The sequence below is a fragment of the Trichechus manatus genome, unplaced genomic scaffold (genome assembly GCF_000243295.1).
Source record: "Trichechus manatus latirostris isolate Lorelei unplaced genomic scaffold, TriManLat1.0 scaffold00272, whole genome shotgun sequence".
NCBI classification, from domain to species: Eukaryota; Metazoa; Chordata; class Mammalia; order Sirenia; family Trichechidae; genus Trichechus; species Trichechus manatus.
The window spans coordinates 788,419-806,786 of record NW_004444208.1 but is presented as its reverse complement, the minus strand read 5'-3'; the positions used below and the strand labels follow the sequence as shown (position 1 = coordinate 806,786).

The window sequence follows — 18,368 nt, the reverse complement described above, 5'->3', positions numbered from 1 at the left end:
GTTGGCCCTCCAAAATGGGGTTTTGAGATTGTACCAGTTTGTGACATCTAAAATCTTAACCCCCACTTCAGTGGAACCCCTTCCTGGAGGGTGAAGGGAAGGGCAGAGGCACGAAACATGGTCCCCTTCTGGATCTAAGGTTCCGGACCCCCTGACACAGACACCTGCACAGGCCCACTGTGTGGTGCCCAGTTTGGACCCCTGAGCCTCACCTCTTCTGCAAGCTCTCCTGAATCTAAAATGTGGCTCTATTTAGGTCAGATTAATGAACAGAAATCCCAGGTCGGCTGATACAGGGGCTGTAGTGAAGAGGCACTCACTAAGAGCAAGTGCCACCTGGGGCTGGGCTGGGCTAGGGGAATAGCCGACCTCCTGTCGCTGAAAGTTCTGAGCCAGATCGAGAGTTTACTCCACTCTCAAGAATACCTGTCAGAGTCCTTGGGAGGGGCCCAGAAGACAGCCAGTCCCCTCTGGACTGGCCAGGACTTAACCCTCGCCTCTTAAGAGACAGAGTCACTGCCTTCATCTCCTCTAGGGCTTCAGCCCTCAGGAAGCCTGTCTTGGAACCCAGCCTAGGAGCGACCCTCCTCTGGGAGAAGCATGGTAGCTCAGGATTTAATGCCAACAGAGGAGCTAACAAGTAGAAACAAGGTCCCAGGTTCTTGGAACTACCTCCCCATCCTCTCCCCCAATTCAGCCGCCTTCCCAATCGCCACAAATGAAATTCTTTTCTCAATTCTACAAGCTTTCGTCATCGATTCTCACAGTGACCCCATGTGTTAGAGTAGGATTGCTCCGTAAGGTTTTCTTGGCTGTGATCTTCATGGAAGCAAATTACCAGGGCTTTCTTCTAGCACCACTGGATGGGTTTGAACTGCCAACCTTCAGTTGTGTTGTGTGCCATCAATTCCAACTCATAGCAACCCTAAATGACAGGTTAGAACTGCCCCATAGAGTTTCCTAGACTGTCATCTTTACAGGAACAGATCGCCAGGTCTTTTCTCCCATGGAGCCGCTGGTGGGTTTGAACTGCTAACATTTTGGTTATCAACTGAGCACCTTAACCACTGTGCCACTAGTACTCCTTTTTAGGTGATTAGTCAAGTGCAAGTAGCCCTGGTAGTACAATGGTTAAGAGCTCAGCTGCTAACCATAAGGTTGACAGTTCGAATCCACCAGCTGCTCCTTGGAAACCCTATGGGGCAGTTCTACTCTGTTCCTATAGGGTTGCTATGAGTCCGAATTGACTCAACAGCAAAGGGTAGTGGAGTGAAAACCATTTGCACCACCCAGGGTTCCCTGAGGTTGTCACTCATGCAGCTACACCCTAGAGGAACTGGCTAACAAGGATGGGAAGACACGTCTGTGTAGCTCCCTATCTTTCTAGTATACAGAAAAGAGTAGGACCTTGAAAACCCAGGACTGTTCTGGATGCATCTATCCTGATGCTCAGTGGTATACCTCTGTGGCTCACCTCTCCCACCACATCGTGGGCTGAGGAGACTCCAACTCAACTGGATTCTGATGGACACCCCTCCAGATCGCCACCCCCCCCCCCAGAAGAAAAAGGAGCTGGAGGACAACATGGAATCAAGTATGCATTTTAAAAATTGTTTAATGGAACATAAACTCCTTTAGAAAAACATTCAGCTGGGTGATAACACCCATAGGAAAAAACACCAATCTCGTGTTTATCTTTTTTAATTTGGCATTTGTTATTTGCATTTATATTAAAGCAAAGTGCATCTTTCTTTATTTTTCTTGTTTATACACATTGCACAATACATAAATAATGATGCTTATAAAACGTCTTTATATTTACAAGTAATAATATATTTATATATAACATAAAATACATTTTTTTCTTTAATAAATCTGTTGTTTTTTTTTTAGGAGTCCTTTCTCTCTCAAAGCACTACAATGCTAAATTTCCAATGAGAATGCTTCTCTTGTTCATTTAAACCTTTGTAGTTAGAAAAATAGCTTATGTTAAAGTCTAAACATGCTCATTGAGCTAAGAACAGTGTCAAAGTATCATACGAGTGTATGAGTTTGTAGAAGAAATGAAAGAACAGTTAGGTGTCAGCCTAGGAGGGTACCTTGGGTTATGATGGACCAAATCCTTCTCGGTGGGAAGAGAGGCTGCTGGGAGGTCTCCCGCCCAGCCATGCTCCCCTCGCTGGTCTAACAGCAGAGCTCAACACAAGGCTGTGGAGAGGACCAACGTGCTGAGCTGGTTTCTGAGTCCAGGAAAAACCTGATGTCACCGGGGCAAGGGGGAGGAGAAAGGACCGAGAGGGCATAGAATGAGCAATACTGTGATGGCGGGCTGCCCCGGTGGCCCTCGGAAGCCCATCTCAGAGATATCCAGGAGCAGAGGGCCAAAACAGACAGACACTATAATGGCAGTGGGATGGCAGGAGAGGCATAAGACAGGGATGAAAACAACTGGTTCTGGTTCAGACTCTAGCAGGGCTGCTTCTAAGAAGCCTATGGATAGGCCTGTGTCCTCAGAGGGGAGAGAGTGGTGGGGCAGGGGCTTCCCCAGGCTGGGACAGAGCCTGGTTTCTGGCAGCTGCTGGGACACCCGCCGCCAGCCTGCCCAGGTACTGACTCTGCCCCACTGAGCATGTCCAAAGGGCAAGAGAGACAGAGCTTCGGACTACAAACCGCTCAGCTGGGGACATCCATAAAAAACACAAAGAGCATGCCATTTCCCCCACTGGCCGTTCATGCCCACATACGCACACGGACTCACTCACTCACTCACACATATACTTCTGACACGTGAAATGATGACCCGAAAGTTAAGGAACTGCTCCCCATTCATACAGTGTGTTTGGTGGTGGTTTGCTTTTGCTTCCCCTTTCATATTGGGGTGTCCTGCTAACCATACCCCCCAAAAGACCCCAACAATTCTTTTCATAAGCTATTTCTCGAAGAACGAAACAAAACAGAACATAAACAAGAATGACGAAGGGGGGGAGGGGAATAACCAAAGAGTTTGCATGAAAAGCAAGCACTCAGGAGGAAGATATTAGCAGCAAAGTAGTTTGAATTGTGGCCTGCTCGGCTCACGCTCTGTCCTCTCCCCACGCGGCTACCGGCTGTTGAAGATGACCTCCAGCCAGCATGGGCAGCTGCTGATGAACTGGCGGGTATAGCACTGGCCCCAGCCCTTCACGAAGCTGATCTGCACGGTGAAGCCAGTCCACGGCTGCTGCATGAACTCGTGGTCGTTGGGCCGCTGCAGGCTGTACGCTTTCTCGTAGTCGAACGCCTTGATGGAGAAACCGGGGAACACCTTGTGTACCAACAGCGTCCTGGAGTCAGGGTTGTCCAGTGTGGCTGACTTGATGAAGATGGGATAACTGCTGCGGTTGTACACCCACACACCATCTACTTCCCGCGTGAGCTGGATGCCACAGCCGATTTTGCTCCGCACTTTCTGCACCAGCTGACTCTTGTTGTCCGAATTGAGCTGTCCAAGGCAAAAGCCATTCCCCTGAGGTAGATCATAGAAGATGTCCAGGGAGGGCTCCTGGACACAGTAGAGCCTCCCCACTCTCGTCTTCTCCTCCCAGTATGCCACCACGCACCAGTGTGACCGATCCCCAGGCTCCAGGAGAAGTTGGGAATCTAGAAAACAAAATGATGGACATGATGGGTGGTGAAGGTGATTACCCATTTCCTTGTCCTTCTGGAATCAAAACACGTATGTGCACGCATGCGCGTGCACACACACACCCCCCCCCCCAACCAGCTCATCTCTCAGCATAAGACAAAAGGAGGAGGTGATGATGGTGCTATACCATGCTGCAAGCTCTATCATCCTTCCACTGAAATCCTGATCCCGCAGACAGAAAAGGCCTGCCTTAAGCACGGGGCTCTCTGGGTGCCTCTTCCCTCCACTCCACCCATCCTGTCTGGGACCAAGGACACCAGCACTGTGATCCCACTGGGCCAAAGGAAACCTCATTCTTGCAGACCACAGGAGCCAGGGGACCATTAGGTCACTTGGCTGATCCTGGTTTTAGGGCTAGAAAGGGCCTTAGGGATGGACTCTAATTATAGATCTTAAAACTGGATGGAATCTTGCAAGCCAACTGCTCCAGCCCCTTGTCATCCCGACCAGAAACCTGGGGCCCTGAAAGCCTGTTGTGTGGGAGCTGGGTGATGACACAGCCAAACCTAGAACTCACATCTCCTGGCTCGATGTCCACCTACTATACAGTCTCCTCTGTGTTTTCTTTCACCCAGTCTCAAATCAGTGTAATCCCTAGAACCCATGTCTCCTGGCTCGAGTCCACCTACTATACAGTCTCCTCTCAGTTTTTACCCAGTCTCAAATCAATGCCATGATCATAAGGGGGCTTTACCTGGTACAAACAGGGGTTTGGGGGGACAAAAACATCTATCTTCCTAATAGAAAAATAAGCCTCAGTATGTCAGCAGCAGCTCTGTACACAAAGGGTGAATTCATGTCAAAACGCCAAATCACAACATGCAGGTTGGTATTAATCCAGACGACCTTAACAGCTTCCTCCAGCCCAGACAGAGGATTATGTGTCTAACATGGATATGACCATCCTTGAAGTCCTCTCTCTGCCAGCCTCCCCCAACCCTAAAGTCAACCCCCGCCCCGAAGCATGTAGACTTCGCACACTGCGACTTTGCACAGAGCCATGCTGTTCTTCCTCCAGCCCTCCCCCTCCTTCCTCCCTCCCAGGAAGCCCCACCCCAGCTTTCCTAGACATGGTTCTTCCCACAGGCTGCCTGGGAGACTGGGACGACTCTGGTAAGGCGATTTTCTTAAACAGGCCCTCCAGGTCCTTTAAGAGGGGGTCATGTGGAGCGCGAGGGAGTCCCGGCGGCTCTGTCATTCCAACTCCTCCTTAAGCTGAAGCAGGCACGGTAGGCCTCAGACAGGAGCCATAAATCTCCCCAGCCCAGCCGGCCTGCAGGAACGCTGTGGTTTGTGGTGGCAGGGTGGAGACCGGAAGTCTTATATTTGTTAACAAAAATGGGGAAAGGCAAGGGGAAAAAGAAGAAGGGAAGGAGCCTAGCGCTAGAGGCCTCATCCTGCCCCCCCTGCAGCCCTTGCTTCTCACTCTCTGGTGGGTTGGGGGGCGGGGGGAGGGGAGAGGGCACGAGGGTAGGGTTGAGTGTGAGATGTTTTTTTGCAACAACTGGGCTAAGAGAGTTGGTGGTAATGGTGGGGTGGACTGGAGGGCCCCCGGGTCCTGCTACCCAGGCAGACCGGGTAACCCAGTGCGGCTCAGCACACCAACTCCTTCCAACTTTTACAGACATGTTGGAACCTGGGAGGTAGTCAGCTCCATTAACTTTTTTTTTTTTTTTAAGGCAGCAGCCAGTCTTGGATTGAGGTATCCTGTAAGTCTGTACAAATGTGCACACTGCAGCTGGAGCCATGCAGACCACTGAGACAGCCGTGGACACACACTGAGGGACTGTCCCCGACAGTCAGCCCAGCAGCCTTCTCAAATGCCTGCCCCAGACATCTACACAAAAGGGGAAGCTTACTGCTCATTCCTTTCCCTCCATCCCCACCCTGCTGAAAATCAACACCAGAAAAGCTGGCCTGCCACCCCCTGCTGTACCCATAAAGCACAAGTGTGTGTGTGACTGTGTGTGCCACTGAGTGTGAGCACTTGCAGGAGTGTGTTATATGAGTGGGTGTATGTGTAAGCACGTGTGCGTGCGCACACAGAGGAACATACAGGAAAACAAGAGAGGGACGTGGGCTCCAAGCAGAAGGTGACTCATCAGGCATTAACTTGTTTCTGCAAAGTATCCGTCAACTGCTAATAAACTCGTGAGCACTGGCAATCTTCGAACTTTTTGCAGAGGACATTCATTTCTGAAGATTACACCAAACATCCACAAAAGCAAAGCCAAGCGCACTGCCATCAAGTCGATTCCGACTCATAGTGATCCTATAGAACAGAGTAGAACTGCCCCCATAGGTTATCCAAAGCTGTAAATTTTTACAGAAGCAGACTATCACATCTTTCTCCTGAGGAGCGGTCAGTGGGTTTGAACTGCCGACCTTTTCATGAGCAGCTGAGTGCTTTAACCACAGCAACACTGGGGCTCCTTAAAGACCCACAACATCCATGGGAATAATACTTTTGCCATGCAAGCTCAGTGGGAAGGAGAAAGTCCTCTTCTGGGAGGCACAGGGCATCCGCCCATTTTGGGGAGGAGGAGAGTGTTTTGAAATGTTAAGAAGCCCTCGCTTATTATCTGAACTCAACAACAAACCTGGCCTGGACAGGGAAGACTCAGTGATTCACTGGGAGGGGGTGCAGAGGGAGGCTCAGGAGACCCTCAGCAGAGCCTCACAATACTTTGTTTCATGAGGCGGCCTGCTGAAACTTGGCACCGGCTGGGGGAAGGAGGAGGAGGAGGAGGTGGTATGGGCTTGTGGCGGGGAGCTGGGATGGAGCTGCCCCCATGCCAGGCCAGCCACCTAGAGAAGGGGTTGGGGCCTCTGGGCAGAGGAAGCTGGACAGGGGGCTGAGCCTGAGGTCAGCTGGCCTCACCTCAGACCCAGCGGTGTGAGGGGGAGAGGGGGAAATCTTCTGGCTGGTTTCTCTTTTATCTGTGCAGCCCGCCAGTCCACCCAGCAATTTGCCTTTTTCTGTTGAGGTTAATGGCCCAGCCCAGATAAATGGCAACGTGTGGGTGTCCCTATGTGCGAACGAGGCCCCTGAAAGCCTGTCTAGTGCCCGAACCCACCACAGCAAGACCCCTGCCTGCTCCTCCTCCTCCCTTGCTCATTTCACTGCTGCCTCCACTGTTACCCAGTGGCCACCCACCCACCCACCTGATGTAGCAGCTCACTTGCCACTTCCTGGACTACTACTGAGCACAAAAACATTCTCTTCTGTAAAACCATGTAGTAATGGCGGAGCCCCCTTTAGCCCTAGTGTTCACATCACACCTTCTGGGAACCCCATACCCACACCGCATACCATGTTATCAACAGAGATCCCCTACTTTGGCCCGAATTCCCCATCACTTGGGCCTCAATTCTAGGTATCGCTCAGCATCATCTTCAGAGAAACAGGGTTCCCTGAATTGGGCCCACAGCTCACAAGAGTCTCCCCACAAAGGTCTGTGTGGAGGCTTAGCTCCTGCGAGCTTCCCAGGGCTGTAGAGATCTCACACAGAGAAGCCTCGGTAATTACAAGGGCCTGGGTTAAGAAGGGAGTCCCTGGGTGGTACAAACGGTTAACTGCACTCAGCTGCTAACCTAAAGGTTAGAGGTCTGGAGGTTTGAGTCCACCCAGAGGAGCCTTGAAAGAAATGTCCGGTAGTCTACTTCTGAAAAATCAGCCATTAAAAACCCTATGGATGGCCCCCACATACCCTTTTAGCACAGTGGTGAAGCCCCTCCCGAAGTTCACCGTTCAGCCGGGGGGTGACTGGACAGCCCCATAAAACAAAACGGGACTAATGAGGCACAGCAGTCCAGGGACAAGGACTAGAAGGCAGAAGGGGACAGGAAAGCTGGTGATAGGGAACCCAAGGTTGAGTAAGGGCAGTGTTGACATGTAGTAGGGTTGTTAACCATTCTCATAGGGGAATATGTGTACTAACTGCTTAATGAGAAACTATTTTGTTATGTAAACCTTCATATAAAGTGAGAATAGCATCACAACTGGAAGAACGTAATCGATGTCACTGAATGGTGCATGCAGAAATTTTTGAAATGGTATATCTTTGGCTATGCATATTTTCACCAAAAAAAAAAAAAAGTCCTCCAAGGTCAAGAAGGGAGAGTGTTGACATGTCGTGGGGTTGTTAACCCATGTCATAAAACAATATGTGTACTGACTGTTTAATGAGAAACCATTTGTTCTGTAAACCTTCACCTAAAGTACAATAAAAAAAAATTAAATTATGATGTTTCATGACCAAAAAAAAACCCTACGGAGCACAGTTCTACTCTGATACATACAGGGCCACCATGAGTCAGAGCCGACTCAATGGCAACTGGTTTTTTAGGTTAGGAAGTTACAGAAGCCCAGCTTCTTTGGCTCCTCAATCACTGCTGCTGTTATTTAACTTTCTCCCCACCCCCCCAAAAAAAATCCCAGTCACTTACTAATTTCCCTCGGCTCCATCAGAAAACTGTACACAGTCTTGTTTTAAAACTCTACGTGTTCATTTTAAAGCATCTTAAAGAAAAGCTGTGTTGTAAAAAGCTAACTGATCAGATGCCTGCTCACATTTTCTTTTTCTTTTTATTACAGTTTAAGGAATTTTTGGATCAACACCAGAAAAATGCTGAATCTGCCTAAAACTCCTTTAAGGTATTTTCCCCCTTCTTCTTTTCCCTTGTTTCCCTTAAAGCATAAAAATCTACCCTTTAAAGGGAAGGGGAGGTGGGGGAAGTGGGTGTTGAGAAGGGGGAGGACTTTGTCTTTGGTTTGCACTTGCATTAGAGAAGACCACTTAACAAAAAGTCTGCTGCCTTTCACAGAGTTATTTAATTACCCTGGTCATGAATGAACAGAAGAGACCCTTCCAGAAGACCAGAGGCTCATGAATGAATCCCTCACCTGGGGTCTCCATGGCTCGGGCGACCAGACCTCAAGGCCACATTTTAGGTAAGTGAGGAATTTTTCCCTTTAATTTTCAGTATGAAGGTGTGAGGAGATGAGGAAAGGGAAAATGGGAGGAAAGAAGGAAAGGCCAAGTTTAGTGCCTCAACGGTACCATTTCTGGACTCTAGCTATGTATGAAGTCAACCATGAGGCCAAGAGGCAAAGCTGTTCCGAAAACACCCAGTAGGATTCTGAGAACGTGGACATGCATGAGAGTGGGACCAGTGGGGCCAGATGGGCCAGGCTGTGTCCACACACACACAGGTGGTGCTGATGGGAGGGTAGGGGGTTCCCTGAGACCCTGACCTTTCAGGATGGGAACACACTTGAGAAACAGAACCAGTACAGAGCCCAGCAGCTGGTGTACACTGAGGTCAAATGGGCCCGACTGGTTGGGTGCAGGGAGGGCTAGGGCAAAAGACAGGAAAGGTGGGGAGGGTTCTCAACCCATTCTCATCTCTGTGAGCCCCCTCCCCAATGGGCCAACAGAGCAGAAAGCTAGAGATGGAGAAGTCAGGGGAGAGGGGGAGCCTGGGCAGAAATGGCCTCTCATGCCGATCAGGGCAAACAAAGGGCAGAAAGTGTAGACGTAGAAGGCTTAACTCGGCCACCGTGAAACACAAACATCACCACACCTCGCCGACAGCAGGTCCAGGGTTCTCCCTCCCCAGGAAGCAGGCGCCACCAAAGGTTACCTCATCATGTCCTTCCCCCTACCTCAGACATCTCAAAGGTTAACAGCACCAGTCTACCCTGCCCTCCACCCTGCTCAGGAAACTGGCTGTTCTAAGATCAGCCAGCCACTGAGATAAAAGAGAACCCCGTGCCAATTTATCCAATCCATTCTTGTCCCAAAAAAATCTTAATTAGCAAGAATCCTTGTTGAATGCTTGTTTTTTAAGAAGTGAATCACTGAAAAATAAAGCAAACACCACGTAAAACTTTTTCAGGTAGGTTCTGAGGGCTGCTCGAATCTTCCACGCTTACAACTTCACCCAGACCATTTCAGATTACCCCAGGGCTCTGCCAGGTTCTTTAAGCAACCAGGTAAGGCAGGACAGACTGCTCTGGGGTTTAGAGCAAGTAACCCACAGGGATTGAAACAAACTAAGAACGTTTCAGGTTAACGCTCAGTTATCCTGAAAATGCTCAGACCCAACCCATCACCACCCAAGCTCTTTCACCGAATGGATCAGAGAATGAATTCTGGTTGGTGGAAGGCTGGACTGAGAAAGTTGGCTTATTTTCATAGCTCTGGCAACATCTCCACTGAGGTGGCTAGGTTTTGGGGGGGGTGGGGGTGGGCAGAGGTGCCTTAGGGTTTCCTTCAAAGGCTGGTGGTGTTCCCTCAGGTCTGTGGACCCAACCCTGGGTGAGTTCCGGCCATGGCACACCACCCCCGAGGTGAGCTCCTGGGGGCGGTCGGGGATGTGCAGACACAAAGGTTCAAATCACCTCTCTGCCTTGTACCTCCCATGTAACTTTGGCAGGTGATTTAACCTCATCCCTAAATGGGGTTCACAGTGCCCACCTCATAGCATTGTGGTGATGACTTGATACAAAAGGGGCCAGCTTGTGAGCACTCCACGGGGGGCTGGCAGGCTTAAGACACTTAGGAGTGTCTTCTCAGGTTCTCCAACTGCACTAAAAACACTGACCCATTACCCATTGCAGTCAAGTCGATTAGGGCTCATAGCAACCCTATAGGACAGACAGGAACTGCCCTATAGGGTTTCCACAGCTGTAATCTTTACGGAAGCAGACTGCCACATCTTTCTCCTGAAAACACTGATCACTCTTCCCCTTTGCCCTAACTCATTCCCCCAGATAGGGGAAAGGTTCTGGGCAAACAGCTACATTTCATGAGCATTTCTTATGTACCAGACCTTGTTCTAAGTGGCTTGTAACAATCCCATGAGGGATCTTTGTCTTCCGTGGGGGAAACTGAGGTGCATGTCACTTGCCAAAGAGCAGAGCTGGGACTCCAGCCCAGAGCACTGGCTGGTGCGAGCTGTGGGTGGGCAGCCACCTCAGGCCTCTAAAGCCACCAGTTCCCAAGGGTTCCTCACCAAATGCTTGAGGGAGAAATTTGCGTCCTCCAGGACACACTTTGGAAGTGCCACGCCTACTTCTGGAGCTGAGCGCAGGTTCAGCCAGAGTCCAGCCTCTAGGCTCGCTCGCACCACGAAAGGAGAGAAGACAGCCAGCCTCTTTGCCGGCAAGTTGCTCTGTGACCATGGCCAAGTGGCTTGCCCTCTTGGAGTCTCAGTTTGACCTGTCCATAAATAGTATGAGGAGGGTGGGACAAAACGGCCCCAGGGGCCCCCTTCCAGCCCTGACAGTCTCTGGCTTCACCCAGTGATTCACAAATGTGCCGGGTCAGTATTAAATAATGCCATTTATTTTTACTACCTTCCAGAGGGGTAAGAAAATCACTTTGGGAGAGCACTTTTTTTTTTTTTGCATTAAATTTGCAACAGTAATAGTAATAATAAAATCAAAGGGAAAGGAGGTTTTGAGTCAGCTTTTGCTGTGTCCATCTCTAAACCAAACTTTTTTTTTTTTTTTTAAATTTTTAAGCGTTACAAACTTGCGTCCTTCTCTGTCTTGTTATTCACTGACCTCAGAAAAAAAGATGGGTCCCCAAGAGAGAGTCTCCTTAATCACCATCATATTTCCACTGCCCGCCAGACTTGCTTGGCGCCTTGACATTTCTCGAGCATTAAAACCCTCCCGGGTTCCTGGGTGTCGCAAACAGATTGTGCTGGACTACTAACATAAAGGTTGGTGGTTTGAACCCACACAGTGATGCCATGGAAGAAAGTCCTGGTGATGTACTTCTGTTAAGATTACACCCAAGAAAACCTTATGGAGCACAGTTCTACTCTGCAACACAAAGGGTAGCCATGAGTCGCAATCAACTCAACAGCAACAGGTTTGGTTTGGTTTGGTTTACCCCTTCCTCCCCTGCAACCTCTCCTGAGCTTACAAATTTGGCAGTGCCTGATGCAAAATCTGCCACAGATCCTGCTACTCAAGAAGGCCGATTTGCGGCTGTGTTTTTACAGCCAAATTATGAGTAATCAATTACTAGAGCTAAAATTTACACGCCTGCTTCCCAACCTGGCCCCCCCCCCCCCCACCCCCCCAGAGCCCCTCAAACATCCAAGCCTGAAGCCCCCAGTCCAGGTGCCCCTTCTAAGAACAGTCTTTTGCCATCAGAAAACATAATTGAGGGTAGCACAGGGCAGGGGAGGGAAGCCACACAAATCAAACGCTCCTGTCTGTCTCGCCAGTCAGGCTGACGCGGCTTCCTGTGCCCCAGCGTTCAGCCATGCAAATTATAGTGTACCCGGCCGCCTGCCTGCCCCGGCCAGCAGTCTGAGGAGGCCAGCTCTGCCCAGGCTCTGAGAGAGGCCTCAGAGGAAGGGTGGGGACTCCAGACCCAGCCAACTCCATTCATATTATTTACAGTAAATGGGCCTCTCTAATGATTTCTCAAGTCAGAACTTTAAGACTCTTCCACTTCATTCTACCCCATACAGTTCCTACCATTTCCCCAAAAATAACTCAGAAGCTCTCTTCGGAAAAGAGGTCCCGCTATTGCATGCTGCACAAACACCTGCGCACCTGGAGTCTCCAGACCTGCATGGCAAGACCTGCTCACCTGCCTTCCTGTTGGGTAGGACCCTGGCCACCCCGAGAAGTCCACTCCTAAGAAAGTACAACAAGAGGTAAGACAACCAGCCAACCAAAAAGTCCACTGATGTCCAAGAGGAAGTCCAATCACATCTCTAATCGAACTTGCCCACCTGCCACCTTGAGGGAATTCAGCGATCCCCCAAACTCCCTAACTGGGTTCCCAACTGGGGAGCCAGCACTGAACACTGAAAGATACACACGCTCACAGAGAATCCAACAAAAGAATCTTCTCATAAATCACCAAAACGTCCCGTTTTCTTCTTTACATTGACCACTTGTAAGTACGCTGGCTACATAAAAGCTCGATAAAAATCTAAATTGAAGCCAGTCTGAAAAAGCTCATACTATACATTTCCAACTATATGACATTCTGGAAAGGGCAAAACTAGAGAGACAGTGGAAAGATCAGTGGATGCTGGGAGTTTAGGGGGTGTTGGGGAGGGATGAACAGGTGCAGCACAGGGGAGATTTAGGGTAGTGAAAATATTCTGTATGGTACTGTAATGATGGACAAAAGACATTATGCACTCGTCAAAACCCACAGTACTATATTACACAATAAGTGAGTGCTAACGTAAACTATGGACTTTAGTTAATTAAGAATCTATGAATACTGGTTCATCAGTTGTAACAAGGGTACCCCACGAAAGCAAAATGTTGATAATAGGAGAAACTATGTATGTGTGTGTGGCGGGGTCGGGGAACAGAGGGTTAATATAGGAATTGTCTGTATTTTCTGTAAACCTAAAACATCTCTAAAAATTAAAGCCTATTTTTTAAATCTTTTAATAAAGATTGATGCTAATAATCTAATATTCCAAAAGGTTAAAACCCCCAGATGTACGGGACCGTTTTGCCTAGGTTTGCAGGTCTGAGGGCTCTGTGTGAGCAAGAAACACTCTCCAGCTTTTACGGTAGGCCTCATTTTAATAAAGCTCCTGGCTACAGGGACCTCCAGGTCCCTTAAAGGTATTCAAAGATGCAGAAGCAGGCTGGGCCCTGCCCCCGTCCCATCCCCCACCCAGCTCCAACTCAACTCCAGTTTTTCTAAAGGGTAGGAAAACCGAACGGAGACGTGGAAAAATACAGTGAGAAACAAAAGTCCTTTTCATCTCACCCCTACTCCAGCTCCCCTTGTTCCGTAACAATTATGAAAACTGTTTGGACGGGATGGGATTCTGAACATTTACTGCATTCTGGCCAATAAATTCCAGCCTGGGATCTGATGGGAAAGCCTCCCTCTGCCCAGCTCCTGCGTTCCCCTCCCCCGCTCGCTCCCAGCCCTCATTCCTTCTGTCTTGCTTTACAACCCAATCCTGGGCCGGGCCAGGGCTGCACTGTACTACAGGGAAAAACAACAGTACGACAGACTGGAGACAGTGTGCAGACTGGGAAAGTTAATCATTACTTTTGTCTGCCTCTGTAATCTAATCTCTTTGGCTTTGACACACTCACGGTTCAGTCATCCTGGCCCTCTCACCCTCAAAGCACCCAGGACCTCCTAGGCCCCAGGCCTCCCTCTCTCGGCCGCCCTCCCACCCCTGACCTCCAGTTAGGAGGCCACGGGAGCATAGGAATGAAAGGTTTCCCCCCAACCCTGGGGCTGGAACCACAAGGCCCCTAGAGTCCCACATACATGGTTGGCAGCTCCTGCTTGCTGTGTGCCCCAAAGGTGCTCAGGGGGCCTTGTATAAAAGTGGGCTCGGGTCTGTGCCAGCACCGCCCCTCCCCCACCACCACTCCTTTTCCACACATGAACACAGACACACTCAGGCCCCCTCCCCAGTCCACCCCAGACCTTACCCTCAAGCCCACCCAGTTTGGTCCAAGGGTTGACAATACAGCTCCCCCGCCCCATGTATCTGGTCTATAAGATACCCAAGTCAAGACACTGCCTTCCTTGGTGGCCTTCTGAGTGCCAAACCGAAAAATTAAATAAAACACCCATTGCCATTCTGACTCATGGCAATCCCATGTGTCCAGAGTAGAACTGTCGCATAGGGTTTCCTTGACTAAAATCCTTGTTACACAATCTTCTTTATGGAAGCAGATCACCAGGGCTTTCTTCCACAGAGCCACCGGATGAGTTCAAACCACCAACCTTTAGGTTAGTATTGAGTGCAAATGGTTTGCGCCACTCAGGGACCTTGTCCTGTGTACAAGGTTCCTGAGTGAGGGATTCCATCCCTCGGCTTCCACAAGGCTATGGCCCCCTTGGAAATTGTGGATTTGCAAATCTGCAAGTTGTAACGTACATATGCATTTTCCTGGGGAATGATTTCTCACCCCTTTTTGAAAGAGTTTACAAGCCAAGAAACACAAAGAACTATCATCTTTTAATTTTAGAATGGAAGAGGCCATCCGCTACCACCACCATCACCTCAACAGGGGTCTGATTCCTACACCACCGGCTCAGATCAGATCAAAGAATCAAAGATCACAGGACATCAGAACAGCAAGGGACCTTCAGATCAAATCCATGCTCTTATTTTGCAGATGAGAAAACCGAGGCCTAGGACACAAAACTGGCTCACTTAAGGCCATGTGGACAGCAGGTGCTGAGCCCTCCGCCCTCAGCGCAGGAAAGCAGGCTGGGCTTTAGGAACAGAAACCTGGAGGATGGTTCTTTCCCATTTTAACTCTCTCCAAGCCCCTCCTGGGACTCAAGAGTCTCTGAAACCATTGCAGCTCCGGAGATGACACCATGCCCCATAGTCTAGGGTTTTCCCCAGGAAGTACCCTCCCCTCAGTGGGGTGTTCACTGTGACCCCACTGAGCTGGAGAGGGGCCTGTCTATTTTTAAGAACTGTACTGTGCACTCAGAAGACAGTGAGAACTCAACTTTTGCTTTTTTCCCCTTGGTTACTAATTAACTAAGGTGAGGGGCAGTGCTGGCTATGAGGCTGCCGTGTGGCTGACAAGGTTCCCAAGCGCTTTCTGAGCTGAGCAGCTTTTTATGACCCTTTCTTGCCTCAGACGTCTGCTTAGCCTACTGGGAGAGAGGACATTTCCAACACTGAGTCATTAGAAGCAGTGGAAGGTGGGAAAGAGAGATGGGGAAAATAATTTAACCTCCAAGTGGCTTCCCAGGGAGTGCCCTAGAAAATGCAGAATGATGAGCCCCCCCAAGGAGCACAGTCCTGTCTTGGTGTCATATTGTTTTTGTTCCTGTTAAGGGACAGTCCCAGATGACATTCCATATCCCCTAAACCCCCAAGATCAAAAAGGAAAAAGGCAGTACAGAAATGAACAAACCCATGAGCCGCCAATAGTCACTAATCTGGTTATCTGAGTTGCATTCTGTCTGAAAGACAGCAACTCCCAGCTTAGCAAGATGAAATTGAAATTGGGACCAGCTCTTCCCCTTCCGCCCTAGATCAACCTTCAAGCCAAACCCGCTCTCACGGACAGCCTTTCCTTGGGGGGGCCGGGAGAGGCAGCTGCCTAGGAGCAAGAGGATTATTTCGGGAGCTCCACCAAGTGCTGGAGTCATCGACTGGGGAACAGACAAGGGCAGGATGGGCATGAAAATGAAACACCTTCCTGTTTGCATATTAGAGTACCTCGTGTCAACCCCAAACTGGGTGAGCTGGGGCCTCATATATGGGGCCAAGACTTCATAAATGGGCTTGAACGTCCAGATTTATAAATAAAAAAGCCAGGGTTTCATCCCCAGATGGTCTTCGAGTTATAAAGGGAAAGTCGAAACCCTGGGCTTTGAAAGCATCCCACCTCCCCTGTGGCTATCAGGACATTAAATAATATCCTTCCTATATTCCGCCACCTCCTGGCTGCAGTGTCCCTGAAGAGCCCACACTTGGCCCTCACTTCCGCTCAGCTCTATGCCCCACGTACTAAAGGTCTAGGTGAGCAGCAGGGGCTGGTGGGTGCTGCTTCTCCGGCTGTTATCTCAGTCAACAACTGGGGTTGGGGCGGGCTGTAGAGCCAGAACTGGAGGAGACAGATCTCTGTTTATCCACAAGCGTGGCTTATCTCAACTCTCAACAGACCACACAACCAAAGCAGATGACAGAGAGCTCTGCCTACCCTGTGTACTCAGATCACCACCCAGGGGCCCATCCCTGCACCTCCGCTGTATCACGCAACCCTCACTCTGTCACCTGGCTCCCCGAGACTAAGTCTGCTTGCGACCTGGCTACTTCCGTCCTGCAGAAAATCCCTGATGGACCAGCTGCCCTCTGCCTGACTCCAGACAGGGCCAACTCCTGCACAAAAGCCCTCCACCTCACTGATTCAACACCACAGGCAGACTCAATCCGTTACATCTGCTGATCTTAATTCTATCAGGGCCCAAGAACTGCATCCTCAGAGCCCAGCACAAAACCTGGCACGCAGTAGGTGCTCAATAAACTTGTGTGAAATGAACAAACCACAGCGATGCACTGGTTTCTTCCAAACACTTGGCCCAGCCAGCTCTCCACCTGGCAGGAGGTGGCAAGGGTGAACTCACCCAGGAGGGGAGCACCCTTCCCAGGCAGGGGTCAGCCAGCAAGGCCAAGCCCTTGTCCTGGGTGCCCTGGGGAGGTAGGAGGATAGAAGCCCCTGATCCTGGGGTAGTTCCCAGCCAGCCGCAGCAGATCACAAGAGGTGTTTCCCAGCCAGGCACCGGCTCGGTAACCTCTGTGGGCACACCACCTGCCCACAGCATTCTGCTCTGGCGTCCTGCTGTGTTTGGACAAGTTACCCTCACCAAGTGTTCAACAATGCTTTTACACACCCCAGGGCTCTTGTTGTGTTATGAAAACAAAACAAAGCACGCTAAGGAAAAAAGCTGAGGGAAGGGGGGTGGAGTGAGTGGTGAGCGAGCAAGCCACACACAAGTCTCTTTCTTTCTGGTCTCCATTCTAGAGAGGGCTCTTTGGCAGCACTGGTGGGGTCCTCTCTTATGCAAGTAGAACACAGGAGAGTGACATTGCCAGAGAGGGTACTTAGAAACCCAGAGATGCGTATATGGAAATGGTGCTGACTCACCCACGACAATACCACCTCCTTCCCCACATGGCTGTGGCAAGCCCTGTTTCTGGGGGAAGCTTCTAAGTGACTAGTGGGCCACAATGGCTCCCTCCCCTGGGGCAGAGCACAGTTAGAGCTAACTGCAGTCTAAGCTAGAACACAGCTGTGCCAGGGGTGCTCTGAGGCTGTTTCCTCTCTGCTCCTCACTAGTGCCCTGGAAAGTTAAGGAACTCCTGGGGGGAGTTCAGTGGTTTGAAAACAAAGACAGCCCTGAGTTCAAACCTGCAAAATGCCAGGCACCGGCCTCAGGGGAAGGCAACGCTGAGGTGAAAAGGCTAAGCGCTCCAGTAAGTTCCTACCTACCCCCATCAAAAAATATATAATAATTTTTTTTTTTTTTTGCAAGTTAAAACTAAGCTAATGACGCTGGGTGGGGCACAGTGTTGAGGGCTGTGCAGCCAAACCAAAATTAGCTTTCAGCCAAGAACTGCTTGGCCTCACCATTTGGGGAAGGAAGCTGAAAAAGTCATGAAAGACTCTTTAGTAAACCGGGAAATAAGGCTGCAGTTAGCATTTCAACTGAAGGTGACCCTTCTGGTAAAATATTTTTTTAAATAATAAAAATAACATAAAGTTCTCAAACAGCCTCTTTCTTAAAGAAAATGGCCTAAAAGTTCTCATGGGAGTGGAAGGGAAGAAGAAAAAAAACAAAACAAAACAAACCCAGGGCTAGCCTCCTCTCAGCCACTACCTTTCACGAAAAACTTTTTTCTGTAATTCTTCTCATAAAGCGAATGATGCAATTTCCTGTCTTGTCCCAATATTTCCTGTTAACTTACAAGGTGAAAGTTATCACCGTGTTTTAAACGACTGTCCTCAACTCCATAGAAAGTTCCTTTTTCCATCCAGTGCCCCCTCCCTCTCACTAAATCTTCCTATCTGCAAATAGAAATACTATCATTCGCTACAACTTTAAAAAAAGTTGGTTGAAAAAACCTGTTCTCTTGACAGGATACTGAACCTGCAAATAGAGTTTCCACAGGAACTCAGCAAGGG

The 18,368-nt window shown here is 49.6% G+C and overlaps 1 protein-coding gene across 2 annotated transcripts in view; it reads right to left on the bottom strand.

The window, feature by feature from the left end:
• Positions 1-1,590: 1,590 nt before the first annotated feature.
• The window catches only part of SMAD7 (SMAD family member 7), a 31,708-nt gene continuing 14,930 nt past the window's right edge, over positions 1,591-18,368 (bottom strand). For both annotated transcript variants that reach the window (XM_004389971.1, XM_012559571.1), the window contains exon 4: positions 1,591-3,639. In XM_004389971.1, the coding sequence (XP_004390028.1) occupies positions 3,101-3,639 (539 nt within the window). In that variant the 3' untranslated portion in view covers positions 1,591-3,100. The remainder of the gene's footprint in view (positions 3,640-18,368) is intronic.